The sequence below is a fragment of the Osmerus eperlanus genome, chromosome 16 (genome assembly GCF_963692335.1).
Source record: "Osmerus eperlanus chromosome 16, fOsmEpe2.1, whole genome shotgun sequence".
NCBI classification, from domain to species: Eukaryota; Metazoa; Chordata; class Actinopteri; order Osmeriformes; family Osmeridae; genus Osmerus; species Osmerus eperlanus.
This window is the reverse complement of record NC_085033.1, coordinates 5,124,974-5,152,534: the sequence shown is the minus strand read 5'-3', so window position 1 is coordinate 5,152,534 and position 27,561 is coordinate 5,124,974. Positions and strand designations below refer to the sequence as shown.

The window sequence follows — 27,561 nt, the reverse complement described above, 5'->3', positions numbered from 1 at the left end:
ACTATCCACAGGGAATTCAATGTCACAGCAACACATTTCTGTGGACCATTTTTATTTTTTTAAACCGAGTTTATTTTCTTACATTCCAATGTTGCCCACATGACATCCCACGATATTGCTTAGAAGTAACTGTAGTGACCTGTCGTGTGTCAGTCACGCCATTGTAATAGTTTTATTGGTTATGCCCACAAGGAACACGAGTACAAACCAGCTTATAGGCAATACAACAATTAACAGGTGAGTACAATACAAAGACGAGACACAGGGCTGGAGCATAAGGCTTTATATTTAGTGTGCTCAAAGACCAACATGGTGACTGCCTCAGTAAAACATGCCAGGGACAGCCTGGCCACTGCAATATTCCCTATTTCTAGTTTAATGCAAATAGTTTATATTTCTCCAAAATCTGTAGAATAGAATGGTACTATTGATGGGACGCCGATGTGAAATATGGACTTTCACCAAGGAAAAGGTTACTGATATACTTGGTGCTCACTGTTTAGATTTACGTGAGTTACATAAAAGGTCTGGTAATTTGGGAGAGGATCACTTTTACAAGGCATGTTGGCAATGTGAGGCCTTGGGTTATACAGTGAGCAAAGACTACAGGTCACAAAAGCAGCCCAAAGTAATATTTGCCCTAATGTCAGCTCCCAAACCAGACTGATGACCTGCCCATGGTTCACTAGCTGATTCACAATGCAGGGTACAACATGGCAAACCATGACTTGTGTAAAGATATTAAATATTACATATGATGTAAAATGATCATTTTAAGCTTTAAAAATAGAGATGTCACATATACCTTTCAAGTACTATAAAATAAAATAAATACTAAGATAAAACTGGTGTGCAAAACAGCACAGAAGATCCTTGTATGCTGTTCTCTTCAAGTACTATTAAATTGACAATGCATATCGATCAGCAGAAACCTTGTCAAAACGCAGCTCACTGCAAGTTTACACAAGCGCAATCGTAGGAAAACGTAGAACATCCACATTTGACGTGCATTGAAATGGCACTGTAACGAGGGTGAGGTGGCGAGACTGCACTTCTGAAGAACGGTGGGGGTGGGAGGGTCACCATCAGAACGGGTGAGTGTCGTCATGGATGTTTGGGTGGGAGGGGGGTGATAGTGATGGGGGAGGAGGAGCGTGTCTCCTAGAGCACGTGTGCCTCCCGGAGGGCACTAGGCACCAGAGTCACCTGGGGGCCGATGCAGCCGTTGAGGTGGCGCAGGGAGTCGGCCCCCAGGTAGGCCAGCAGGAGCTCGGAGCGCCGGTGGAGCAGGTGGAGCATGTCCTCCGCCAGGCTCTCGGGGCTTGAGTACCTCACCTTCTCAAGGTCGAAGATATCCTTCAGGAAGTACACCACCTGGTCCTGCAAAGTGGTTAACCGTGAGACACCGAGTTAGGAGTTGGAGGGGCAAGACTGGTGCTTCAGAACCCGACATGGGATTTCTGACATCAGGACCAGTGGTGTGGTCTGGTACATAACACGTATGACGCAGATGACACCCAGGGTTCAAAGTGCAGTAGAACCAAGCTGAGCATTACGACACCCAGGGTTCAAAGTGCAGCAGGATTGCATTACCTTAAAGAAGCAGCAGAAGTCGTGCAGGGAGCTCTTGGGCCCCAGGAAGCCCCACGCCAGGACGGGACTGATCTGCTCACACACAGCATAGACATGGGCAATGAATCCATCAGGCACCTGAGGACAACAGATAGGAGAACTTCTCAATTGCTGTGGTAGACAGAACTGGTATTGATGACAGGCTTCCTGGGTGTCGGGTATGGGGGGGGGGAGATGCTGTTCATTCAGGCAGTCCTCTACCTTCATGTGCTGCCTCTTCTGCTTCAGCACCGACCAACAGCTCGATGCCACGGCCTGTGGATCCAGACAGGGCCAACGTGAGTGGAAAAGCACAACACAAGTCATTGTGTTAACTTCTCGGCGAGGAGGCTCTCCCTGCCAAACTCACCGTCTCTTTGAAGGAGTTGTTGAGCCAGCGGTTGTTGACCACGTTCTGGATGGAGATCGGTGGGTTCTCGAGGTCCTCAAAGGAGTCCATGAGGATGAAGTCCAACACGATGTCGTAGAAGTTCAAATGCTTGACCTGCCCCGTGGGAGGACGAAAGGAGGATCGGTTTAACAGGCATCTAGTACAGCTACATACTTGATATAACCCAGTAAACTGAGTGTTTAATTTTAAGATATCAATTATGGATAAAGGGACTGCCAATATGTCAGTTTTGGGTGCCGGTTTCCAGTTTGGTCTCACCCCTCGTGTGGCCAGTTCCACCTCTGTGTTCTCCCAGTGCTCCGGGTGCTCCAGAAAGGTAATCATCTCCTCAAACACTTCCTCAAATCTCTTTGGGCTCTGTCGGCCGAAAGAGTCCCAGTCAGTTCGTCATGTTGACTTTTTGGGTTCAGCACGTCTACATAAGGACAGTCATGTGACGTGTGGGTATCTTGTCTTACCTTTCGTGCTTTTACAATGATGGAAGACAGGATCTTCTTCCCCGTGTCAGCCAGAAATGTCCTAGTTGCTCTTTCACACAGGATAAGCTGCAGGTGACAGACCGTAATAATAAGTACACAACATCGATGTAGCACAACTGTTATATTGTCATAGCGAACATGGTTGAGATGTATACCTGGCACGCCTGCCTCACACAGTGCAACTTGGCCAGGAAGTCTGTGTCCCCGAGACATTCCAGCATCTCAGTCCTGAATACGACGCAAGAAAGGGACATTCCAATCGTCGACAAAGTTACAACCACAGAGTAACTCTGTCTTATCTTTCAACTTCATCTTGACTGGTACAGAGTGAACTGCCAGGAAGGACATAGCACAAGTATACGATCACCTGAGTGATGATCTGAGAGACCCATGTAGGTGAATCAGTCGGTGTACGGTGGTAGAACGGTGGTGAAACAGTCGGTGTGCGGTGGTCACAGTCGTAGTACGGTGGTGAAACAGTCGTAGTACGGTGGTGAAACAGTCGGTGTGCGGTGGTAAAACAGTCGGTGTGCGGTGGTAAAACAGTCGGTGTGCGGTGGTAAAACAGTCGGTGTGCGGTGGTAAAACAGTCGTAGTACGGTGGTGAAACAGTCGTAGTACGGTGGTGAAACAGTCGTAGTACGGTGGTGAAACAGTCGTAGTACGGTGGCCGTGCGTCCTACCTCAGCACCCTGCAGGAGATCTTCCCGTCCTCAGCCATCTGCAGTGCCTCCTGGTAGAAGGGGGAATGGCCCAGGGACCCCAGGACATACACACTCCTAATCTCCCTGTGTTCAGACAGCTGAGGTCCAGCCAGGGGAGGGAGAGGGGGGCAATGCAGTCATGGATGTGGAGGGGAGAGAGAAGGTTCTGTAAGAGCAAAGTACGCTCCTGATGATGCCCCTATGGTGCTCACTGTAAAACAGTGAAGCTGTGGGTCTTGAACCTGAGAATCCCTTGAACTTGAGACACGACGACCCTTCTAGCCACAGATTAGCCTAGGGTCAATTCCTATGTTGGTCTGGTTAAGACCAGGTCTGACATTACTGAGAACAGCTACTGTCTTGGTCAAACGCGCCGAGTCTAGAAACCAGACACGTCAAAAACCAGACAGGTCCCTGCACTCCATTTTGATTACAGACAACACAGAATGGCTTGCTTCTGAGCAGTGCGCTGGTGGCACAGATGTAGGAACATTTAATGCTATTTATAGTGGCCTCCTCCACACGCCGCAAGAGCGCTGACCTACTTTTAAATGGTGGAGCTTTAACTCAGCTCTCCCCAGCCATAAATGGCAGAACTGGTCAGAAGTTAACATGAAGACGGGACCAGAAGCATCCTTATAAGGGTTGGCGTTTTTTATACAATCAGTCTTTAACCCTTGTGTTCTCCTCGGGTCGTTCTGACCCATCAGTCATTGTGACCCACCGTCGTATTGCGACAACTTTACCGCATACAAAAACAAAGTGAAGCATTTTCTTTTAACCGTCGGGCTGTCTCAGACCCCCCACATTGCGAAGGTTAAAAGAAAAGTATTTTTATTTGTTTTTGTATTGGGTAAACACAATGATGGTTCGTTATGAACCTTTGGGTCATGTGACCCGAAGGCAGCACGAGGGTTAATAATACAATCAATAAATGTTTTTAAAACAAACTCGAAATCTCTTAGGGAAGTTAGAAACAGAGACTCCTGTCCACGAGTGCAAGGGCAGACCAACCTCCTCCTGGGTTCATCAGTGAGGAGAGATGACGGGGCTGCCCTGGGTTGATTAGAGCGTTTTAATCAGACCGCCCCCTGGGAACAGCGTCACTGCTCTCCTATACTGGTCCAACAGCTCCTGACTTAACCCCCCCCCCCCCACACATCCACCTCCAACATATACACACCATGGAGGTGGAGAGGACACATAGCCGTAGCTGCTGTCATGTTGTATACTGTGGGGCTGTAGTGTACTACAGGGGAGGTAGTGTACTACAGGGGAGGTAGTCTAGTCTTACAGCTGAGGTAGTGTACCACAGGCATAGTAGTGTAATACTACAGGTGAGGTGTATCACTTTACCTCGGCGGCAGACACAAAGGAGTCTGTGGAGGCGATGCTGGTGGAGTCTCTCAGGTAGGGGTCGTCCAGCTCGTCCCTCCCCGACATGTCTGGGTTCTGATCTGAGACAGGAGGACACGGCACAACACCTCAACCTGTCAGAGCACGGGAGCCATCCGGGACGGGCCAATCGGCTCCTTTAGAACGAGTCGGAAAGACTCTAGGATGTTTTATCCTTGTGCTTGAACTACAGAGACGTGTCAGAGACAAGCCATGTGGAACAGGAAGAGTGCTTTGGCCTGATGCCAGCAGACACATTAGCAGCACTGTGCTCAGTGCATGGACAGAGGTTAGCTGCTATTGTTAAGCACACTGGGCTTGAGAGAATGTTATGGCTGTGGTTAGCTAGGGGAGAGCTGCCTTAAGGAACTCAAAATGAATAATCTGTAAAACAGATTATAGCACTGGGGGTATTATACTCTTCAGTGACACTAGGATTATAATATCAGGATATAACTCTCAAATGTGTTGTATACACAGAGGGAAAAAGCATTACTTATCGTTAGCCTCTGTGTACTCAACAGCATAGGTAAAAGGGCTTCAAAGACAGGTGACAGCTGTTGTTACAAAAGTTGGCCCACAGCCGATGTTTATCAGGGAAGAGGACAAGTGCCCTGGACGCTGTGTGCGAGTCTGTGTGTGTGTGTGTGTGTGCGTGCGACTCACTGCTGTTGCAATGGGAGGAAGGCTCGGACATTCCCAGAGCTCCCTCAAACTCCTCCTGCAGGCGGTAGGCCCTCTTCAGCAGAGACTCCAGCTTCAGGATGAACTCTGCACTGATGAGGTCCTGGACACACACACACGCGCGTACACATTTAACAACCACAACCTCACACATCTGACCCACTGTCAGGGTGCTTTCTTTCTACACGTGTTCTCTCTCCACACGTGTCTATATTGCTAAGACAAAAAGATATATTCACAAGCAGGACTGTGCTAACAGGGTATTGAACCTACAGAAGACAATGCCGATTGGCAACGTTACATTTTTAGATTGGTTGGTTAGGGTTGGTAGTTGGTCCAGGTTATTTATAGACAAGCCTTAAACTGTGTATTGGATTAGGCCTATTTGGAAGGACACTGGTATGTTCCCATAAAGTGTGGTCGTACACTATCTTGCCCAAGTACCCCAGGTTGGACCTAAAGTTTAAGGTAGGGATAAACATCCAAACCAAATCCAAACAAGAGTATTGCATTTCCCCTACAGCGACACAAACTACACAGCTCTCTCTGCAGGTGGAGACATCTTACAGTAATCTTTACTAAGCCCCCCCGGGGGAGGCCCCACGGTGTCTTAGTACCGTAGCTCTGTTAGGAGGCCCAGCCCCACACACAGTACCGTAGCTCTGTTAGGAGGCCCAGCCCCACACACAGTACCGTAGCTCTGTTAGGAGGCCCAGCCCCACACACAGTACCGTAGCTCTGTTAGGAGGCCCAGCCCCACACACAGTACCGTAGCTCTGTTAGGAGGCCCAGCCCCACACACAGTACCGTAGCTCTGTTAGGAGGCCCAGCCCCACACACAGCTGCCGTTTGGGTGCCAAAGATCCCAGTCTGCCCTCCCAAGCCTTTCTAATCACTTTGTGACCTCAAGACAGGTAATGCTAGACTCTGGGCCATCTCGCAGGCCTCACAGCACAGGTTATGTCAGTGTTGGATTACGAAAGGGCTTTCACATGATAGACAAGATTAACTCTATTAGATGTAATTGGTCAACAGCCCCTCAGAGAGCGAGGCACACAGGGGGAGGTGTGCTTCCAGAGAGACAAGGAGACAAGTCAAGTCTTCTCCTCAGGAATCTTTAGAGTGCATGCATTGACTTCTTCGATGAACGTTAATGATATTGATATTTCGGCATTAAACACAAGTGTTTCCCTCTCTAAGCACAGTCAGTCATAGTACATTCCTGTAGACGAACACATCACAGGCCTTACATCGAACAATTTTGACCAACCGTACAGACATTTACATGTTTTACGACAAACCATAGATAATAGATGGCAAAACGGTTTCTTGGCGTGTGCTTATGTGACATTGTACAACGCGAGTACAGGGTCGTGAGCAGGGCTGGTGTGTCGGGCTCACCTCCACGCTCTCCTCTGCAATGGCGTCCCCGGCCCCCAGTCTGACAGAGGAGCAGCTGGCCTCGTCCTCAGCCTGTCTGCTCCTGAACGTCAACGCCTGCTCCCATCTCCTCACAGCCTCCTCGAACAGCTCCATACCTGGCCGCCCCCCACACACACACACGCGTATATTTACCCAACATGCACCTCTCGTCTCTGCACTGAAGGCATTACAGACTCGGCCGCACGGTACAAGGAGTTTGTGGGTGACTGTGTGTGTGTGTGTGTCCTTACCCATGAGGTACAGGTTTTCCGGGGTAGTGACGGGAATGTTGACCATGTTACAGATGTCATCATCAGCCTGCCTGTCCCAGCAGCTGGAGCCGTTGGCGCACGTGCAGCTACTGGAGGAGTTAATGCTCTTCACCTGCGGGAGGGACACACACACACACACACACACAGTCATCCCTGAGGTCAACACACACATGAACCACCCTAACCCGGATCACTCCAGCTTTCCCATCTGGGTGGGATGACATCACAGGCTGCTCAAATTGCTCCTGTAGGCGTGCGGATGTTGATGGTCTGCTGATAAGGAGCTGGTAGTGTTGAAGGCTGGTGAGGACGTGTACCGAGGTCAGGCTCTGGAGGGATCCAGACAGCTTGCTGTACGGCCCTGCGATGGGAAGAAGGCCGCAGGAGTACCCGTTCTTCGAGTTGAGGGACAGGGTGAGCTGCTGTCGACTGCCGCTGTCTAAACAAAGAGAGAGCACGAGAGAGACACGGAGGGTTACTTTGTGTCGATGTCGAGTGGGCCCTCTTCCACCGCCACCTCCACCACCAGCGCTCCTCCTAGTAGACCTGCTCACATGAGAAGCTGGAACAGCAGCCTGCCCTGCCTTTTAGTTACAAGCTGAATCCTCTCCCTGCTGCCTGTGCTACAGTTTACAGTATCACTGGGGTAACTGCACAAGTCTATACAGGCTAAACGGATCGGTTCCCTTTCTTCTGCACGGCCAAGCAAGTAAATCATCAAGCAACATAACATACACTTACATAAAGTACATCCTCTTGTTTTGTATATCATGCATTGTGCCCGTTACTGTAGCCTTAACAGTACGATTCCCCCCCAACCAGAATCTATACATTACTACTCTACTCTTTATGAAGCCTGTGAAGATGGCATGGGCAAAAAGCTACCAGTGTAGTACCAACTTGATTCTGTCCCTAAACTCTGGATCAAAACACTACATTAGGCTCAGCAGTAGGGGAGACGCTGCTCAAACGAGGATCCCCCGAGCACGTCGCCCTGACAGCAGGCCGTACCTTTCTCCAGGTGTACTGGGGAGGGGAACTCAAACCCGGCCTGCTCCCACTGGGGCGGCAGGGCCTTCTTCCTGCCCTTCCTCCTCTGGAAGTGGCGTGCGAGGAAGAGGAGGGAGACGGCCCCGAAGGCCGTGGCGGCCATCAGCTTCTTGGTGCCAGTGCTGAGGTGGACCTGAGGGGAGATGAAGAGGACACCCTCAGTCTGGTACTCAGTCCAGGTGTGGACAAGAGACAAACGCGCGCTGGACCTGGTAGTGTTACGTTCCATCTTGTCAAGCAAAGACATCCAGAGACTGATTGAGACATTACTGGCTTCAGGTGGGGACGTGACGATCTGCACTAAACCCCGTCAGCCCTGGCACTGGTGGCATGTGTGTGTGTGGGGGGTTGAAAGAGAGCATGGAAAGCATTATAGTCTGTCATAATGAAACAAAAAGCCTCATATCTGTTTGAGCCCTATTAAACTCTTATGCAACCTGTATAGAATTGTATTCTATACAGGCGTCAGGTGGCTGAGCGCTTAGGGAATCGGGCTAGTAATCAGAAGGTTGCTGGTTCGATTCCCCGGCAGTGCGAAAATGACGTTGTGTCCTTGGGCAAGGCACTTCACCCTACTTGCCTCGGGGGAATGTCCCTGTACTTACTGTAAGTCGCTCTGGATAAGAGCGTCTGCTAAATGACTAAAATGTAATGTAAATGTATTCACGGTAATGGTAAGGGGCTTTGACACAGAGCCTTCTACATTAACAAAATTACTACTAGCGAAATAGAAGATGACATAAGGGGTGGAGAGAGATGACAGCTTCACTTCCAACCCTGGCTCTTCCTGTCTAATGGGACAAGATATGGATTGGTTAAAACACAGCTCGTTCACACCAGCAGTTCATCCAGGGTCTCTTTCCTGTCATCAAACCATGTCGCTAACAAATATCCAACATGCTCCCACAACATCCCAGCTGACATTGGAGACTTGACTGCGACGTGGTTCCAAACACGGATGCCAAACGCCTCGACTTTGCCTGCCCTTTGACCAGCTGCCAACGTGTCTCCACGGCAACACCTCACCCCTGTCATTAGAAGCAATCAAGGTGAGTCGCTGGCCAACATCCCTCCTCTCAAAGCCCTTGGCCTAGGCACGGTCCAAACAAACAGTAGGGGTTAACCAGACACATGACCTGTGATCCTGTTTAGTGCACGCTTCCTGACATGGTGCACTCATCAGAGGAGGTAGAGAAGACTGGGGCAAGGCTCACTGCTGAGCCGGAGGCTGGAGTTCATATCTGAATTCGCACCACGGCTGATGAGGAAGACACTTGTCATCGAGAAAACGTTCCGACGCATTTCATTTCAAGTTTTTCCCTTTTGATTTGACACAAGGGTACATGACAGTTCCCCCGTGGTGCGAGTACAAAGGACTCGGTTCAGCTTCCTTTAAGTGCAAGACCTGATGTAGAACCACTCCAGCACTCGACCGCCAGAGACTTGCTTTCCTCACCTGCGCTAGGGAGTTGTAGACCGAGAGGGGCAGGTCCACCACCCGCAGGGCAGCCACCTTGAAGGAGAGCTGGGAGCTATTAAGTGTCTCGTCCGTCATTATGGCCGTCTATCCATGTCCCTGCAGGTACAACGCTCTTAACCTGTTCCCGCTTCCATCGTGCTCCGGAGGGGCTGTGAGGCTGTGGAAGATGACAGACATGGCATGACAGGTTATAACCTTGGGGCAGCTCTGGCCGAAAGAGGGGATAGTGTTATTACATAAAAACCGTGACACTGGCCTGTCACACGCAGTTCATGTTAATTCAATCCATGACCATACACCCATACATAAGTAACATCATACATAAGTTCTCTCGATAAATCCTTACCTTCACTGGTAATGTTGACATAAGAGTGACCATTATAAAACACTATGGAAAATATGCATGAACAAATAAGTCAGGTGTCCAAGGATGGTATGCTAATGCTATTATTGTCACACCTTTATGAATTATTGGAAGGCTGGCCAACGTTTCAGATATCTGATAGTTATGCCACCATCTACTGGCTTTTACTATCTGACATGATTTAGACGTCAGTAAAGTCTCCAAATAAACAACTACATAGAACTACTTATTTCTGAAAATAAGTCTAACTCCTATCAGGTAGGTAATCTTGAACCTGTCCGCTTGGCACGACAATGCAATACATCCAATTATATTGACATGAGAAATCCCTACGTTTTTAGCCTCAAGTGGTAGGCTATACGGTTGGAGCCATCTTCTGAGCTCAAAACAACAGGGCAATGTATATACAATACAGATAGCAATGTCATCCATTCATCTCGATTGCCCAATGCCCCTAGTCAACAATTACTACAACGTAGTACGCGACTCAGCTAGTAGTTAATTCGCATGGTGGACTGGGATTCGATCTAAGTGCAACAATTTACTTGACAACCACAGCAATCCAACACGGTCAGCTGGGGATATAGACACGTCTCTGGCCAGCAGCATGCCTGACATTACAGGTTCACGCAACTAGCATCTATCAATAACTCGTCTAGCTATATGGAAAAGAGACTTAAAATCTAAATTACAAACTACAACTCGTTGTCAAGCTGTGCAACGTAGCCACTGGTCAAGGAGGAGGAAGAGGAGTACTTGCAGGTCGCGTCGTTAGTTAAAGACTAACCTGTCCAGTACTAGCTAGCAACGCATTTCTTCCTCTCATGGCTTGCCAATGAAGGCTACTACTAGCTAACGCTACGTATCAAGTCGAGCTATAGACTTGCTAACCACACAGCTAAAAAGCCGGCAGTCACAAAATAATATTCATCAGTTTTACAAACTCAAACCGTTTTTTTGAATTGCCCCATTTTTCCTTCTATTTACCTTTCAGTATCTTCACAGGGCCTCAGCTTTAGCTATCCCTCGCACGACCAACTGGATGCACTGTCGACCGCCATGAACCGGTGACCGCAAACTGGGCAAATATGTTCCTCTGTGTTGAGTTCTACAAGCTGGATGCGTTGAGTTTTCAAAATAAAAGCCAATTAAAATTGTAAATGCATTTGACCAGTTGGTGGCGCTTGGGTTGGGTTTCTTGTCTTTCTCCACCGGCAACCGTCAGCCACCAGGTGGCACAACGATCCCCGAGGCAAGATACCTTTCTTCTGCGCCATAGGGCTTTCAGAATAACCAACAAACTTGCATAATCTAGAGCAAAAAAAAATAAAGACAGTTCTTTATCAATTGAGTAGGATCGTAATGTATGATATTGAAATTACACACACAAGACAAGTAAACAACTTCACATCATAATGCATGGAACATCAAGGACATCTCTTTAAAATATGTGTGACACATTCTGTTCAGCTAACATTCCGGGTTTAAGCAAGGGACACTTGCAACACTTTTATAGATCCTACAACCTCCTTGGATCCTAGGAATTCCAACAGGAAACCCGTTCGTGGCGTAACCGGAAACCGTCGATTTGACTTGAGGGGCGTACACAACAGCAGCCAAGGTTTCAACCTGGAAGTTGTGGTTGTCTGAAACGTACGGTCTCGTGAAATTAGTTTTGATCAACCATTCAAAATGTCAAGGATTAATGTTAAACCTGTGTGCTAAAGTCATAATATTGGAAGGATTACGGAATACTGTTATCTATTACGTGCAGGTAAGGACATTGGATTCTGCCTGTCACTGCTGTGCTGGCTAAGCTAGTGCCTAATGTCAGTGCAGGCAGTCACACTGCAGTGGTTGACGAAGGCTCTAACGCGAGTAGCTAGCTCGATAGCTAACAGCCCTAACTAGCCAGCTAGCGACGTGTGAAATGACTTGCAACATTGCTAGGATGACTTGCTGTCTCATCTGGGAAACTGGCTCGTTTACACAACCCTAGTTTGCTCAGTGCTGAAGGTACCAATAACTATATATTTCGAAGCTAGCTTCCTAGCTTTTGCTAATTCAGACTTGGACACAGACCAAGTGTGCTAGCTCTAGCGGCATTAGCTTTGTTTGACAGCTCGTCAACGCCGTCACTTCATACTGTTACTGTAGCTAGTGCTAGCTAGATCACTTAATACCTTTACTGTCTTGCTTTCCCCTTCTGTCGCACACGTAATGTTGGTCTTTTTCAAATGCGATGTCTATCATACGAGGTATTTTTCTGCGTTTATATTGAACGGTTAACGTCAACAATACTTATAACAACTGAACGAAGTGCTTGACTTACGACTGCTTTTCTTAGTTGGCCGCACTACAACTAGCGGTTATTAGGTAGCCTACTGTATGTCTCGTAAGTCTACCGGTTTAGAGTTAGTTCTCTGATTGATACAAACGATTGAATCTATATTCCACGGCTCAAGTAGCTTCCATATTGTAATCAAAAGGCAGATGCCCCACCCTGAACGATAATATATGTGGGTATTCTCTACTGAATAAAGTGAACTGGCATTCCCCTTGGCCAAATGGGCAATATTTCCAACTTTTTACAGTCGATATAAAATGTCTCATCTTTCTTGTTTGCATTCATTGGATTGCTCTGCTGGACAGTGGTGGTGGTACAAAGGTCTCTTTGCTCGAGGCACATTGATTATTATCTACAATACAAATAATATTAGAACTGCTATGTGGCACTGTTCCTGAGTGTTCAGGATTGTTTTCTTCACTTGCTCAATATTCATGAACGTAGCCCCTGTAGGTAGTTTTTAGATCAGGGAAACAGAAACCAAAAAATGAATATGTAATTTAACACTAGTTAGTATCCTGTCATTACAGGACTTCCATTTAGAATCTGATCTAAACTAAAACGTCTGTTTTAGTTTAGATCAAAGAGAGCCATATATATGTTAAATGAGTGTCTTTTCAGTAGTGTGTGTAGTGTTCATGAGCTGCAGGGCAACTAAAGAAGTGTTGTAGGATGTAAATGATCCGACAGACTTGATTAATACACAGGCCCACTAGTAGCTCTGCTGAGATGAGAAACCAGGTATTGATTTGTGCAATCTTGGACATGACTGGCCTGCTGCATGTCTTGAACTGAAGCTTTACACTGTCTTGCACTTGCCGACGCTACACTTTTGCTGAGCCATCCGTTTAGCAATCTATTTATTGAGTTAGAGGTGGAAGACTTTTCAGACATGAAGCTGTAAGTGTTATTGCAGCATAACTCCGACATCATAGAATGGTAAAGAAACCCATAATAGCCAGACTCCACTGTGCAAAACCACTTTGATATCCCAAGACAGACTAGATTTTGCATGTTCATTGCCCTTTTTATTATAAGACCTTTTCATTTCTTTTATGTGATTTTTCAGTACCTGATTACAACATGACTGAATGGCTTGGTGCATTATATGGAGGTAGAGGCAGTTTGTGGAGGCGACTCCTGACTTATCCTGGCCTTGTTTGGAATGACTGCTGGCAGCTGTAAACGCCGCTATTAGCTCCGGTTTGTGTGGAGACACAACCATCAGACCACATTCGGAAACCTTGATAATGTTGATGCGATGAATAGGCCTAGATTCTCTCTTCATCAGTGCTTTTCTTCCTCCCATGCTGCACCCTACATCAAATACAGGCCTATTTTCCTTTGATACTGCACATAATCGTCCTCCCATCTATTTTCTCTTGAGAACAACCCAACGAGGAGAAGCTGTAGTTCCCTTTTAGGGCTGCCCGAGGCAGGTATACCGCTGGACTTTAGCACTACAGACTCCTGTTCTGCAGTGCTAAAAGCCTACTGCTCACACCCCCACACCGGAAACATCCTGTGGCTCATGTCCCCCCTGCTCATGGGTTGTAGGCCTGTCTGCAGCCACAGCACTTCCCCTCTCAGTGGAAGTGGGCCACCATGGCTGATGGCCTCCATTACACCACCGCGGATGACAGCGGCTAAATGTTTCAACGCTGTGACGGCTCCTTCAGATATGGGCCTTACAAACTCAATCAAATGATGAGTGAGAGTGCACACAGGAAGCCAAGCCTAATAAATGAAATATGGCTGTCTTTTTGCGTGTGCATAATGGTAAGGGAGGGACATGTTGGGAACCGATTTATAAGTAAAATATTGTTAATGTATGGGTATGTTGAGTAATCAAGTGTGCATCATTTAGGTGTCCATTTTCATTAGACCATGCTGGGCTTAATCTGGCCTACCACTCAATTTAAATAGTAATTAGTTTCCTCTGGCCTATTGAACGCTCAGTCAGAAATCAGTCCAGAAAGGGCCAATAGCTCAGTCTGAACTCGGTAGTTAGGAGAAGGAGAAATGTGCTGGGTGGAATGAGAGGAAGTCGTTTGTTGGTTTTAATGGACCTGAAAAACTAGTTGTGTTGTCTGGTTTGGGTGTCAAGTTTCAGTCATCTTGCCGGTCTGTTCCATCCAACAATAAACACAATAAATATCTTAGCCTACTGCTCTATGTTCGTTTGGGGTGTGGCCTGTGTGTCTAATGCTTTCTCCTGGTGTTCTCTGATGATGATCTTCACTGTAGCTTAAACCATTTTCTGTGTTCAAAGCATCATTTTTCTTTTTCGCCCCTCCCTCCCTCTGTCTATCCCTCCCTCCCTCCTCCCTAACAGATCTGTGTAGGTGAGCCATGCCAGCAGGGTCCAGTGGTGACTGTCCTCATCTGGAGTGTGTGGGCGAGATCACCAAAGAGGAGCTCATCCAGAAATCCCATGTGAGTGTCCCCACTGTTCTGTAGTCAAACTCTCTCAATCATCTGTTTGTCTTTGGGATTTAGGCCTGTTGTTTGTGATAGAGCTCAGACTGTGTGGCTGAGGCCGTCCCACCTGTTTGGTTCGTGAAGTGGAGCTGATTTACTGAGACGTCACCATTTGTTGTGTTTGTGTTTGTAGGGCCAGTGTCAAGACTGCAAGGTTGGAGGGCCGAATTTATGGGCTTGTCTAGAGGTGAGTGGGCAGGGCTTGTCAAGACTATCACCCTATCATCACACCTGCCGTGACAAGAAACCGGCCACTCAACCTTTCAAAACGCTTCACTGGTGATCAAGAGGTGGAGCGTTTTACATAGACACAGCCACTAGTTTGAGAGAGTGTTGTTCTGTTGTAACTTGACTGTGTCTCTGCAGAATGGCTGTTCCTATGTGGGCTGTGGAGAGTCTCACGCCGACCACAGCACCGTCCATTCCCAGGTGAGTGTGACCTTTGACCCCACACAAGATGGCTTGTTAATCCTTGAAAAAAGCAAAGGAGGAGAGAGGAAAAGGGGGTGTTGGACAACAAGGGGAATGTCAGAAGAGAATCCATCATGCTGCACAACCATGAAAAGTATTAGCATCCGACACAGTGCTATTTCATCATCCGCTTCCCAGCATCAAAGATTGTTCAGTCATAACTTTTTGGTCTTTGAAGCACATGTTGTGAAAACCGTCTAGCTTGCAGAGCGCCTGTTGAAATCCAGTTGAACTTCACTATTGGATCATTTATTATTAATGATTGTCTCGACGGAGGGGGGAATGGTTCGCTGCTTTGAGCTCCATAGAGGCCGTATAAACCCCTTGTCTGATTCCGGTGAAGCGTTAGTGTATTGTTTAAAAAGAGATTGACTGGGCCATACCCAAGATAATATCCACCCACCATCATATCTTTCTAAAAAAAAAAAGCACACAGAATTCACAATAGACAGAAGAAAGGAAAGAAGTACAATTCTGATTGGTCCAGGTCAAAAAAAGAAGTTTGCCCAGGATATGACCAGAGCAGGCTGCTAATAGCATTGCACCATGCCCCAGCACTGGATGAGCTGTGTTGATCAGACAAGCTGTTGTTTGATACTAGTGGGAGAAGTCTTCAATGGAAAAAGGCTGCAATTATGGGGCTTCTGGACTCCAGAGGGTAGGAGAACATGTTAGTCTGTGACTGGGTGTGGCATGAGGAAGAGTCTGTTGCAGGAATAGATCTGAGGTAGGACGGGGCGACGAGAAACCTCTGACCGCAGAACAACAATTGATTCAGACAGTAAATAGGATAGATTCCGTCAGCTTTTTTTTGTTGCAGGGTTGAACCGCATGTTCAAGGTTGTAGCACTGCGCTATTTCGCCTCCCACACATTCGGGCTCAATTTGTTTTTGTAATTTCTGTGTGTGTGGGGGGGTTTAAGTGTTTAATATTTAAGTGCCTTCTCTACAAAGCCAGTGTCCAGCTACAAACAGTCAGGTTAACTGACAACAAGCATGTCTTATCTAGCTTGATTGAGTAAACGAAAGGGAAGCAAATAGAGAAGCATTTTCACGCTGTCACACACAGGCTGGTTTCTTTTCTCATTAACAACTTGAGAAGCTGTGCTGAACAGTCATCCGCTCTCAACACTAGTACTTGGTGCAGATAGACATGTCCGAGCAGTGAAAGTCAAAGGAGGGAATCTGACTGAGTTGCTTCTCCAGTACTCTAGGGCACTATTTATCTATAATTAGCTCTGCTGTTAGTTCCACATGTTTTTAGGCAAGTACTGGCTATTGTATTTGAAAACATTGAATTATGATGGCGATACAAAGTACGGATATTTACTTTATGGTATCGTCCCTACACCAGTAAAAACAAGGAGTATCTCTGAGTCTCTCATCCAAAAGGAAACATTTTCACAAAGCCGGGTCACGTGATGTTGGACATTATCGGTGACAAACTGTATAGATATTGAGTAAACATATAAATCACCAAACTGGAAAAGGTCCCCTCATGAATCCTCTAAGGCTCCAGGGCCACCGCCTGCCCCCCCTTCTGCTAGCCCCCCGTCCTGCTGTGTGACAGCTAATGCACAGGTCATGAATAATGCAGGAGCTGCTGGTCTGGCCGTCTGCTGCTCCCGGTCTGTCTTGCCAGCCTCCCCTGCTGCCTGCCTGCCTGCTGCCTGCTTGTCGCCTGCTTGTCTGCCTGTGCTGCAGCAGTAGGTCAGCAGAACTCGGCCATGATGGAAGGGTTTGGCCGCTCTGACTCCTGTAATCAGAGACGCAAGTCATGGAATCTAGGAACGAGTCTCTGATTACATAAAGAGAGAGTTCATCTATTAACAGTTGCCCATTGGGCCATTTGATATTTCCCCGGGATATTATTGTGTTGTGAATGTACTGTTCCTGTAGGCGTTCCAAATATACTGTAAATTGACTCTCCGAAGAAGATGACTGTGAATAAGGGTAAACCTTGTGGTTTTGTCCCTTTTTTCTTGCTTCAGCCCAGGAGGAATGCAGTTTCGAGGTCTTAGGCTCTGATATTCAGTCTTCCACAGAGATGGTGCTTGTTTGCGTACGCGTGTCGCTAATAACGGCGTTCCGACGCTCTTCCCCAGGAGACGAGGCACAACCTGACGGTGAACCTGACCACGCTGCGCGTGTGGTGCTACGCCTGCGGGAAGGAGGTGTTCCTTGAGCGCAAACTGGGGCCCCGGTCCCCCCTGGCCAACAACAAGCCCCTCCCCTCTCTGCACACCACCACCAGCCAGGTAAGGACAACAGTCTTAAGCATCCTGAAGTCCCGTCCCTCTCCTAGAGGGTTCTCTGGTATGAGTGCCGTCTGATCGGGATTGACTTTGACTGTTGACAGCGAGAGCCTCCACGGCTCCTCCATTCGACGTCATGTGATCCCCCTTGTTGTTCCTTCACTATCGTGGGCCGAGACGGCTGATACCGTGATAAGGAATTCCATGGGCTCCTTGTTGTTGACATTCCAGGTGAACGGCGTGAGGTTTACTGTCGGTTTGGGTGATAAGCTTGATCAGATATGCTGTGTGTGTGTGTGTGTGTGTGTGTGTGTGTGTGTGGGTGTTTAGGAGAGCGGCCGTGCCCCAGGAAGCCCCACGTCTCTCAGAGTGCCCCCTGCTGGCGGCAGTGAGGACCTGGACATGGAGACGGAGGAGGAGGACGAGCTACGCACGCGAGGTCAGAAGCAACGCCTTGCCGACTTCACACTCGTATCTCCAACTTGTTTTCTAGGTCATTCCAACTGAAGGACACCGTGGCACTGTGGAGATTGAAAATACCTCAATACCCGTGTTTGGCCTTGAGGATGTGTGTGACATCAGCAGATGGGTGTGGACCCCACTGTGTTCAAGCACTGATGTGTGTTTCTGTCTCTCAGGCCTGACAGGATTGAAGAACATAGGGAACACCTGCTACATGAACGCTGCCCTGCAGGCCCTCTCCAACTGGTGAGCTTCACAGCTACTGGGAACCTCCTGAACTCCAAATCCCATAAACCATTGCTCACCTGTGCCCACTGGGCCTGCCCACACTAAATTTTTCAACAGGTTCTATTTCAGTGGTCACTTCTATTTTCTGCTCGCTGACTTGTGCTCGTTGACGCTGGCCCGGTTTGTTAGGCAGAGAGAACACCCTTGTGAAAATTGCTGCAGTGCACCATTTGAGACTAGAAATACGGCCTTTTGTATTTCCCTGTGGGGCTTTTAGATCCAGTTGAACTATTCGGGTTCCACTCAGCCTTGTCTTTTTACTTTCTCCTCACCAGTTCCCAGATTTTATCTCCCATCTCTGAGTCTCTGTCTGGCGGCCTGGGTTTTTACGTATATTGGATTGCCCAGCTTTTTTATTTGAAATCGGTTGTTGCCTTAAACTGCCTGCATTGGGACTTTTATTATTACAGCTTTTATTTCAGTAACATTTACACCTGCTTGGTTTTTCCAGCAAAATATATTCAGAGCACACGCTTAGAGAGAGAAGGGCGAAATAAAGTTACATCCTGAGGCAATATTCTAAACAACGTGAGAATGTATGCAGTGTCTGAACTTGACACGTTACAGATATACAAAATCGGACGAGATGTCGATCAGAATTTGTAGTGAGCTTAAATTGAGCTTGTGTGGGAGAGTGTGATGCTGTCTGTTGTTTCTGAAGGCCATTTATGTTAAAAGCTGGTAATGGTCAAAGGGATTTTGCCCTAGTATGTGAAGAAAAAATACTGGTGTAAGACGCAACACAATATATGTCCTTGTAAAAACAAATAAAGAACATAGATGCTACTTATTTGGGTTCTGACATTGTTTCTCCCTCTGCCCTGTAGTCCGCCTCTGACTCAGTTCTTCCTCGAATGTGGAGGTCTGGTGAGGACGGACAAGAAGCCAGCGCTGTGTAAGAGCTACCAGAAGCTTGTGTCTGACCTCTGGCACAAGAACAGGTAGGCCACTCTCTCTTCACTGAAACAATCTTATTCCTTTGGTCCCTTGGACTACTAACCCTACCAGGATGCTCCCAGTCTTGTTTTCCTTATCTCTGTGCTGTAGCTTTGTGAAACGTTGTTCTTGTGTTCTGGCAGGAACTCGTACGTCATCCCGACCACTTTGTTCCAGGGAATCAAGGCCATCAATCCCATGTTCCGTGGATATTCACAGCAGGTGGGTCATCTCAGGGCCAAAGAACACCGAATTTCAACTAGAGATGGAACACCTGTCAACAGATATTATAGCATACAGTGTGGTCTCTGTGTTACTGTTCTCTGTGTGTTTGTTCAGAACTGAATCACTGAACTTGGTCATTCATCCGGTTGCCAACATTCCAGTGATTGTGTAACCAAAAAAAAACAGTCTCTCTACTTTTGGATTTTCAATCGTAATTCGTGATCTTGCACTTCACTTCTCCAAAGAGCCATCTCCTACACAGAAATGACTTTATTTCATACTTGAGTCACCCGGAAGATAACGAGGATCTCTGACTCGTCTTTGCCTCACTCTCCCTTGCTCGCGCGCAAATTCTTTCACACACACACAGTCTTTAACCAAGCTCAATGTGTTGATTCAATTCCGCCTTTGGTTTTAATGCAATATTCATTATGTATGAAAGCAGCCGCGTGTTTACGGCAGGCTGGTCTTGCCTTAATGTCACTAGGCAAGGCAGCAAGAGCATGCCGAAGCCCGAATGAAGATATGATTAAGGGTCTGTTTCCTCTTGGCTTGCCCGTGTTTATTCAGTCGCGTTAGCTGGGGAATATTCATTGGTCACGCCGCGCTACACCGAAACAGAGGCTATGGAATTAGCATCTTCATGAATGGAGGCGCACACAAGGTCCTGGGAGAGGGGATTTCAGAGGCCTAGCTCTCTTGATGGGACGGGACGTTCTCAATCCATGCTCTTTGACTCGCACATTCATTCCCAGTCTGGGGAGAGAATGCCAGGGGAGCCCTAGATTATAAGGCCCAGTCAGACGATAGGACAAAGCACTTAAGCGTTGGGTCCGGAAGCGTTAGTTCTGAGTGATATGGACCTCTAATCCTATTAGTTCATGGTGATGGAAGCGGTTCCCTTGTTCAGTCATGTGTTGCTGTGAGCAGTCTGTCCATGTTCTCCTTCAGGACTCCCAGGAGTTCCTGCGCTGCCTGATGGACCAGCTCCACGAGGAGCTCAAGGAGCAGCTGGTGGAGGCCGAGGAGCCGTCGTCCACCTCGCACACCATCACCATGGACGACGGGCCGGACGAGGACCGCCACGGCCAGTCGGACAGCGACTTCCAGTCGTGCGAGTCGTGCGGGAGCAGCGACAAGGCAGAGAGCGACGGGCAGGGCGGGGGCGACGGGCGGGGGGCGGACGGCGCCAACGAGGCGGAGATGCTGATCCCGGATGAGGGCCGGGTCAACCGGGAGTGGCAGAAGGAGAAGAACTTGATCAACGAGGCGTACCGCTCGGGCGGCGGGGTGAACGGGGGGTCGGGCGGAGACCTGGACAAGGACGTGGACACGGCCGCCAACGAGGCCACGCCCATCATCAGCAGCCAGGGCACCATCAAGGTCCAGATCCAGGCCAGGACCACAAGTAAGGCCTACCTATGTTACTCCCGTCCAATCGCACCCAAACACCCCATGAGATCAGGAAGTTCATCGGCTCACGTGCTTGCTCACTCACTTCAACAACAAAAAATCGAATCAAATCAAAATGTATTTGTTTAGCCCTTTTCACAAGCAATGTCACAGAGGGCTTCACATACGCCCATAGAACTGCCCCTCAACCAACCTAAACCCTCAAGGAAGACAAGGAAAAACTCCCACTTAATGCACTCCCACTCACTTAACACACTCAAAAACACACCATAGCTCTTGCTAAACCAGTCTCGAACCTGTGTCCAACCAGCACCAGACTCCTTCCCAGAGGTCCAGGTGAGCAGCAGCGTGCGACCACAGAGCCCTGTCTTCATGGAGAGCCACATTCCCAAGATGTCGAGCAGCCCCCCCAAGAGCGCCTCCATGTGGCCGGGCATCGGCGTCAACCACAAGAAAGGTAACCGTCCTGCTAGAGACTGCACATGCTCGAGGTGCCCTGACTCTGTGGTGCCCTGACGCTGTGGTGCCCTGATGCTGTGGTGCCCTGGCGCTGTGGTGCCCTGGCGCTGTGGTGCCCTCCCAGGCTGAATGTGTCCATGCTTTTCCTTGGTTGTTGCAGTGACTACGTTCACGCCTCCTAAGAGCAGGCATCAGAGGAAGTACCGCAGCGTCATCTCCGACGTGTTTGACGGGACCATTGTCAGCTCTGTCCAGTGCTTGACCTGCGATAGGGTGGGTTTGGAGAATAAGTTGTCATAAGAAATGATTTCACGATTCATTTTGAACTACTGAATGCTAATGACCGTGTGTGTGCGTGTCTGTGTGCGTCTGCATTGCCGTCCAGGTGTCAGTGACTCTGGAGAACTTCCAGGATATCTCCCTGCCCATCCCAGGGAAGGAGGACCTAGCCAAGCTTCACTCGTCCTCCCACCAGACCTCCCTGGTCAAGGCGGGCTCCTGCGGAGAGGCCTACGCCCCCCAGGGCTGGATCTCCTTCGTCATGGAGTACCTTAAGAGGTGGGTCCGCTCCCCATCCACAGGTTCTGACAGATAACCTTACGGTGCTCCATAGCCTCGACACAACTGCAGGTGTGTAGGATATGAGAAGTCACTCATTTGTGAGGCCCCCCGGGGAGAGGTGGAGAGCGTTCGAGTGTTTTCTGACGCTTGTGAAACACGGTGCCGTTTGTGTTTCTGTGGTGCAGCTGGTTCTGGGGGCCTGTGGTGACACTGCAGGACTGTCTCGCCGCCTTCTTTGCCAGGGATGAGCTGAAAGGTAAGCGTTTATTTCACCCTAAACTGTGCTTTTTTTCCGCCGACGTTCAAGATCTTCACCATATGTGTTTTTTTTTTTGCGTTTTATTTATGGCCTTTGCATTGTGTATTCCTAGGAGACAACATGTATAGCTGTGAAAAATGTAAAAAGTGAGTATTTCATCTTGCATACATGAGTCAATCCAAAGTTTAATCAGAGGGCTTCATGGAATATTTACACTGTGCCTTTTTTTGTGTGTGTGTGTGTAGATTACGAAATGGGGTGAAATTCTGTAAAGTTCAAAGTTTGCCAGAGGTGAGTGCTCAAATGCCAACGAAACAGGGACGAGTTCCTCTACAAGTCGAGCACACCAGACATTCCTGTTTTCCCTTACAAGCACCAGCCACGTGTCTGTCTGTCTGTAGAAAGACACAGAGGCCTGAAATGGAAAACAACACCTCTGGCCCTATTCCTCTCCTCCAGATCCTGTGCGTTCATCTGAAGCGCTTCAGACACGAGCTGATGTTCTCCACCAAGATCGGCACCCACGTGTCCTTCCCCCTGGAGGCTCTGGACCTGCAGCCCTTCCTGGCCAAGGACAGCTCAGCCCAGACCACCAGCTACGACCTGCTGTCAGTCATCTGCCACCATGGCACTGCCAGCAGTGAGTTCTCGCCCCCCCCCCCCCCCCTTATGGTCTTTTTATGCACCGTACTCAAGATGTGGTCTGTCCGTAACCCGAGCCAAGATTGGTCAATGAAGGGTAGTGCACTTGTCATTTGCAAGTGTAGTTAGTTGTTTTCTAGGCTGATGTGACTGACCCCTTTTCTGCTCTAACTATACAGGTGGCCACTACATAGCCTACTGCAGGAATGACCTCAACAACCTGTGGTATGAGTTTGATGACCAGAGCGTGACCGAGGTCTCCGAGTCGTGTGTCCAGAACGCCGAGGCCTACGTTCTCTTCTACAAGTAAGACTTCCCAAGAGAACCTCCCCCTCGGCAGGTTAAGACTAGTGTGCAGGGGGAACCCCATCCTACTAGTTCCTAGTGCATCGTTGTCCGACATTTGTATCCACATGAATCGTATAGCGTTATATTATTATGGTTGACGATATTTTCTGGTATAGCAGCGTTGGCAGTGATGTGTGTGTGATTCCGTTTCCAGGAAGAGTAACGAGGACGCTGTGAAGGAGAGGCGGAGGGTGACGGGGCTGTTGAACATGATGGAGCCCAGCCTGCTGCAGTTCTATGTGTCGCGCCAGTGGCTCAACAAGTTCAAGACCTTTGCTGAGCCGGGGCCCATCTCTAACAACGACTTCCTGTGTTCCCATGGAGGTATGCTGTGCACCCCCCCCCCCCCTTTCCCCCAATTATCTCCTAAGCCCTCCCCCCTTCCTTTCTAGTCATCCCCCCCAAGACTGTCGACTTTGATCTGAGCCAGAGATAGACTGCTTTGCCAAGGGGCTTCAGCATAATCCCTGTAGAGTATAGAATACTTCAAAAGGCTTGGCTGTCCTGTATTTGGATCATATTGTCAATAGACGTGGAGGGGGGAAAAGTCTAAATGGATAGAGATTCCCATTTGAATGATGGAAGGTACCGCGTGGTCATACGGTGTTGTGGTCACCAGGTGTGCCGCCCCACAAGGCAGGCTCCATAGATGACCTGGCAGTGATGCTTCCTCAGAACGTGTGGGACCACCTCTACAGCAGGTAAGCAGCCTGCTGCCTGGGTGAACCACTCTTCACCATTAATCACACGGCTTCCACCTTATCGGGTTGGGACAGGCACAAGCCTGTTTTTGTACGCTTTAACAAATGGCAATTTTGTGTCTAAAAGCAACAATCAAACTAAATGCTGTGGCGGTGCGGTCATCAGCAAGCCTTGACTTTATTTACCTCAGGTGTGCACAGACATGTCATGTCAGATGTGCTTCATGAACCACAATACTGTACATTTTCAGTCGGACTAGTCTGAACAACTACTATATAATAACTAAACTATTCCATGCAGCCGCCAAATCACATCTTGATGTCCCGCTGCATTTCTTTAATGGTCACAGCGAGGCAAATTTGTACACCATGTACCATTGGCTGTATTAATTTTTTTGTGATGGATATAACCCATCTGGCCTGTTCGTTGGGCAGGTATGGAGGCGGACCAGCTGTCAATCACCTGTACGTCTGCCACACCTGCCAGACGGAGATCGAGAAGCTGGAGAAGAGACGCAAGACGGAGCTGGATATGTTTGTCCGGGTACGTCCTCTCTCCCCGCCACCACCACCACTTACACGATTACTTTACACAGCTAAAGGACTAAGCAGTGAGAGGGGCTGGCATGGCACATAGGGAGGTTATCCTAGAATAATGGGACACAAGCTAAGCGGTCGAAAAACGGTGTGCCTGTCGTTTTTTCTTTTTTGCACACTTTCGGACTGTGCTGGAGTCCTCCACTTCGCTAGCGGATCACAGGTCTGAGTCTAGCAGAGTCATCATAATGCATAGGAACAGATGTAGAGGGGCCCAGCTGTCAGACAAGTGTAGATTTAAATTGAAAGAAGGCGATGCAGAGAAAATGTTTTTAAGTGAGAGGCGTACTGTAGACTTCAGCCTTGTAATGTTAATGGCCATTTCAAACAACTGATGTCTAACTCAATCTCCTTTTCTCTCCATTCTCTTCCTCCACATCTTTGCCCTGCCCATGTCTTTCTGCTCCCACCTCCCCCTCCTTTCTCTCTCCTCCCCCGCATCTCCTCCTGTCACCTCCCCTATTTCCCCTCTCTCTCTCTCTCTCTCTCTCTCTCTCTCTCTCTCTCTCTCTCTCTCTCTCTCTCTCGCTCCCCTCCTCCTCTGCCTGTACAGCTGAACAAGGCGTTTCAGGAGGAGGAGTCTCCGGTCGCCATATACTGCATCAGCATGCAGTGGTTCCGAGAGTGGGAAGGCTTTGTCAAAGGAAAGGACAATGGTGAGTGGCTAGATCCCTCGAGGCTCCTCCCCCATCCTGTTGTGACCTCAGTATGTGTTTTAAAGGGGGTAAATGCTTATAACTGTAGTGCCTTCATCTGGTAGTTAGGGGATACTGAATTCTACTGGAAGGAACAGCATTCTAGTGTCCTAAAAAGAAAATGTCCACAAGGTCACTGATCATGAAAACAGTTCCCATTTTCACAACATCATATAAATAACATGACAACGTTACTTTTGAAACAATGAAGAACTGCTTGTGATCAAATGTCGCGACTCTAACTTGGACCGTGTTTTCGTACCTGGCGTAATAGAATCTCAGGTTCTCCTTTCTTGTTTCGTCTTCAAAAAGCCTCCCTTATTGGTGCAGGGTGGCCCGTCACCGTACTAAGACAGTGTCAGGATGCGTTCCATTTCATCAGTCGTTCTCTCGTGCTTCTGTTGCTTTGTGCCGTCGTCTCTTTCTACTCTCTGAACTTCGATGCAGCAAGTGTGCTACTGACGGTATCGAATGCTAGTTCAATATTTGTTCTTCAAAGCTTTATAAGCTGAGAGAGGACTTCTTGTTGGATGTTAACGAAATGCAGTCAAATGCAACAGTCCCTTTCAAACAGATAATTATATGCAATAGCCTGTACTTGTGCCTTTCAATACCGACTAACGATCAACTTTATTTCCCATCTTCTTTTCAGATCCACCTGGCCCAATCGATAACTCTAAAATTGCCACCAACAAGAACGGCCATCTAACACTTAAACAAGGTGAAAAAGCCCTTTTTTTATGGAACTTGTATTAATTTCATTCCTTTTGATCTCAGCCATATATATTATTGACGGTACTAAAGCCCTTCAGCTTGTCCGTAATAGTCAGTTCTCCAAAACGGCACAGTTCTTTGTTCTATGACTTCAGGCTGTGTTTGGAGGTCCATCTCTCTGTCTCGAACACTGCCTTATGTCTTGTGCCTAAGTAGAACTATGTGTGACGCTGCCTATAATGAACAATGACATTTGGGATCTGTTCAGTTAACTTGGCAGAAATGCTTTACCTCGTTATGTGTCATTGAGAACATCGGAAGGGTATGTTGGCAATGTGGAAATAAAAGGCAAGGCAGTATAGAATTGGAATGGGGTTGTAGGATTAGATCTACGGAGGGGGAGTACCTTAGTATTGATGTAGTATTGACCGTTTGTATTCTCAGGTGCTGACTCTGGCCAGATATCCGAAGAGACGTGGAACTTCCTGTATTCCATCCATGGGGGAGGCCCTTTGGTAACTGTTCGACCAAACATCAGCCACCAGGAAGTAGAAACCTCACAGTCAGAAGAGAAGATCGAGGTTGAGACGCGATCGATTTAAGAAAACCCAAGCTTGAAAGCCTTCCCTGTGAAGAAAAAATACATGAAAAGCCTTTTTATTTTGCACTTTTTTTATTTCAAAAGAATTAGAGCAAATGACCTGACTAAGATCACTACAAGACAGCTCTCGATGTCAGGAAGAGGGAATAAACATGTTTGAGAAGGTTTGTCATGCTTGTACATAAATGTATAAATCTCCCCAATTTCTATTAGCACTGTAGAATACATGTTGGGATGTCTCCAGAACCAAGCATTTAATTTTGTGTACAGCTAAGGATTTACCTGAATGCCATGTGTTGTTTTTTTCATGACCAAATAGGAAATGTCCACCTTGTGTGTTGTACATGGTAAAGAATCATAATGTATCTTGTATATATTGACATGGTTCTCCTTTTAAAAGAAAATGTTGTCCAAGTGAATGGTTTCAGAGTCCAAGTGCTGCCATTTTCCTTAAAGTGAAGAAAAATCTCAATTAGCAAGGGATACTAAGTACTAACTGAGTAGCCTCAGGAATTGTATGTTTTACACTGTACTGTAGACTGGTTAAGTGGCATGCTCACGCAAATGTCTGATTTGTATTTGAATGTACCAGTACTGATAGTGTATGGGTCAGGAGTGCTAGCACTTTCTTGTTATTTATCCCTGAGGGGTGTGATTTACCATGATGTTAATAGACTTTTTGTAGAAAATATTTGGCAGGCCGAGTCTGTTAGAGAATGCATGCTTAGGGTGCACACAAGTAAATTAAAACCAAGTTGACCACATAAATGACATTATATTGCATGTAAATGCATAGCTGCTCTTGCTACATATGTATACAAGCACCGTGGCTATCTTGTCTGAAATGTAATGAGCTGAATACCTAATGAGCTATCAAATCAATATTTCCATCAGCTATTCCAGTTGAAGGCATTCATTTCTGTATAGGGCATGGTGTTGCTTATGTGTTCACTGATGGGGGGGGGGGGGGGGATTGAGAATGCTGTACATGCACTTGGAAAATTGCATATGAATACTAAACTATTCAATGATTTTGGCTGGCTGATATTAAAACCTGACAAATTTAAAGTATTGTCATCACGTTGATTTCCCGAAACCACTGTTGGTGGTAGATTTAGAATGTTTCATTATGTTTGCATTTCCATTTGTGTTTTCATGGAGATAGTAGACGTCGATTATTTTCAGGTTATCTGACTGACGATATGACATCTATTTTCACTCAGTCACTGAATT

General features: G+C 47.6%; 2 protein-coding genes across 3 annotated transcripts; one reads left to right on the top strand and one right to left on the bottom strand.

Moving 5' to 3' along the window:
* Positions 1 to 12: 12 nt before the first annotated feature.
* miga1 (mitoguardin 1) lies at positions 13 to 11,010 on the bottom strand. 2 transcript variants are annotated; one of them, XM_062481877.1, is made up of 16 exons: positions 10,861 to 11,010; positions 9,486 to 9,666; positions 7,991 to 8,162; positions 7,297 to 7,418; positions 6,959 to 7,091; positions 6,687 to 6,823; positions 5,268 to 5,388; positions 4,563 to 4,663; positions 3,186 to 3,304; positions 2,658 to 2,730; positions 2,482 to 2,568; positions 2,282 to 2,380; positions 1,982 to 2,116; positions 1,834 to 1,887; positions 1,594 to 1,710; positions 13 to 1,380 (listed from the first exon to the last, which is right to left on the bottom strand). In XM_062481877.1, exons 2-16 carry the CDS (start codon positions 9,582 to 9,584, stop codon positions 1,162 to 1,164), a joined length of 1,788 nt encoding a protein of 595 aa, XP_062337861.1. In that variant the 5' UTR covers positions 9,585 to 9,666; positions 10,861 to 11,010; the 3' UTR covers positions 13 to 1,161. The 2 variants fall into 2 exon arrangements, with proteins under 2 accessions (XP_062337861.1, XP_062337862.1); XM_062481878.1 differs by having other exon boundaries at positions 9,486 to 9,668; positions 10,852 to 10,876.
* A 437-nt stretch (positions 11,011 to 11,447) lies between these two features.
* usp33 (ubiquitin specific peptidase 33) lies at positions 11,448 to 27,381 on the top strand. Its single transcript, XM_062481081.1, has 24 exons — positions 11,448 to 11,647; positions 14,556 to 14,656; positions 14,835 to 14,888; positions 15,068 to 15,130; positions 17,278 to 17,430; positions 17,758 to 17,866; positions 18,066 to 18,135; positions 19,005 to 19,118; positions 19,257 to 19,335; positions 20,290 to 20,746; positions 21,062 to 21,208; positions 21,371 to 21,483; positions 21,596 to 21,768; positions 21,957 to 22,027; positions 22,143 to 22,176; positions 22,276 to 22,321; positions 22,490 to 22,670; positions 22,852 to 22,978; positions 23,175 to 23,344; positions 23,640 to 23,721; positions 24,157 to 24,265; positions 24,872 to 24,974; positions 25,666 to 25,734; positions 26,172 to 27,381. The coding sequence occupies exons 2-24, from the start codon at positions 14,573 to 14,575 to the stop codon at positions 26,327 to 26,329; spliced, it is 2,766 nt and encodes a 921-aa protein (XP_062337065.1). The 5' UTR covers positions 11,448 to 11,647; positions 14,556 to 14,572; the 3' UTR covers positions 26,330 to 27,381.
* Positions 27,382 to 27,561: the final 180 nt, after the last annotated feature.

Excerpts from the sequence above, each read along its gene's own strand:
- miga1 (XM_062481877.1), bottom strand. The coding sequence starts at position 9,584 with ATGACGGACGAGACACTTAATAGCTCCCAGCTCTCCTTCAAGGTGGCT. Across the intron at positions 4,664-5,267 it reads TTCCTCCCATTGCAACAGCA|ATCAGAACCCAGACATGTCG; the intron begins GTGAGTCGCACG and ends CTCCTGTCTCAG. Across the intron at positions 2,117-2,281 it reads TGGAACTGGCCACACGAGGG|GTCAAGCATTTGAACTTCTA; the intron begins GTGAGACCAAAC and ends CCCACGGGGCAG.
- usp33 (XM_062481081.1), top strand. The coding sequence starts at position 14,573 with ATGCCAGCAGGGTCCAGTGGTGACTGTCCTCATCTGGAGTGTGTGGGC. Across the intron at positions 18,136-19,004 it reads CTGCAGGCCCTCTCCAACTG|TCCGCCTCTGACTCAGTTCT; the intron begins GTGAGCTTCACA and ends TCTGCCCTGTAG. Across the intron at positions 23,345-23,639 it reads CTTCCTGTGTTCCCATGGAG|GTGTGCCGCCCCACAAGGCA; the intron begins GTATGCTGTGCA and ends TGTGGTCACCAG.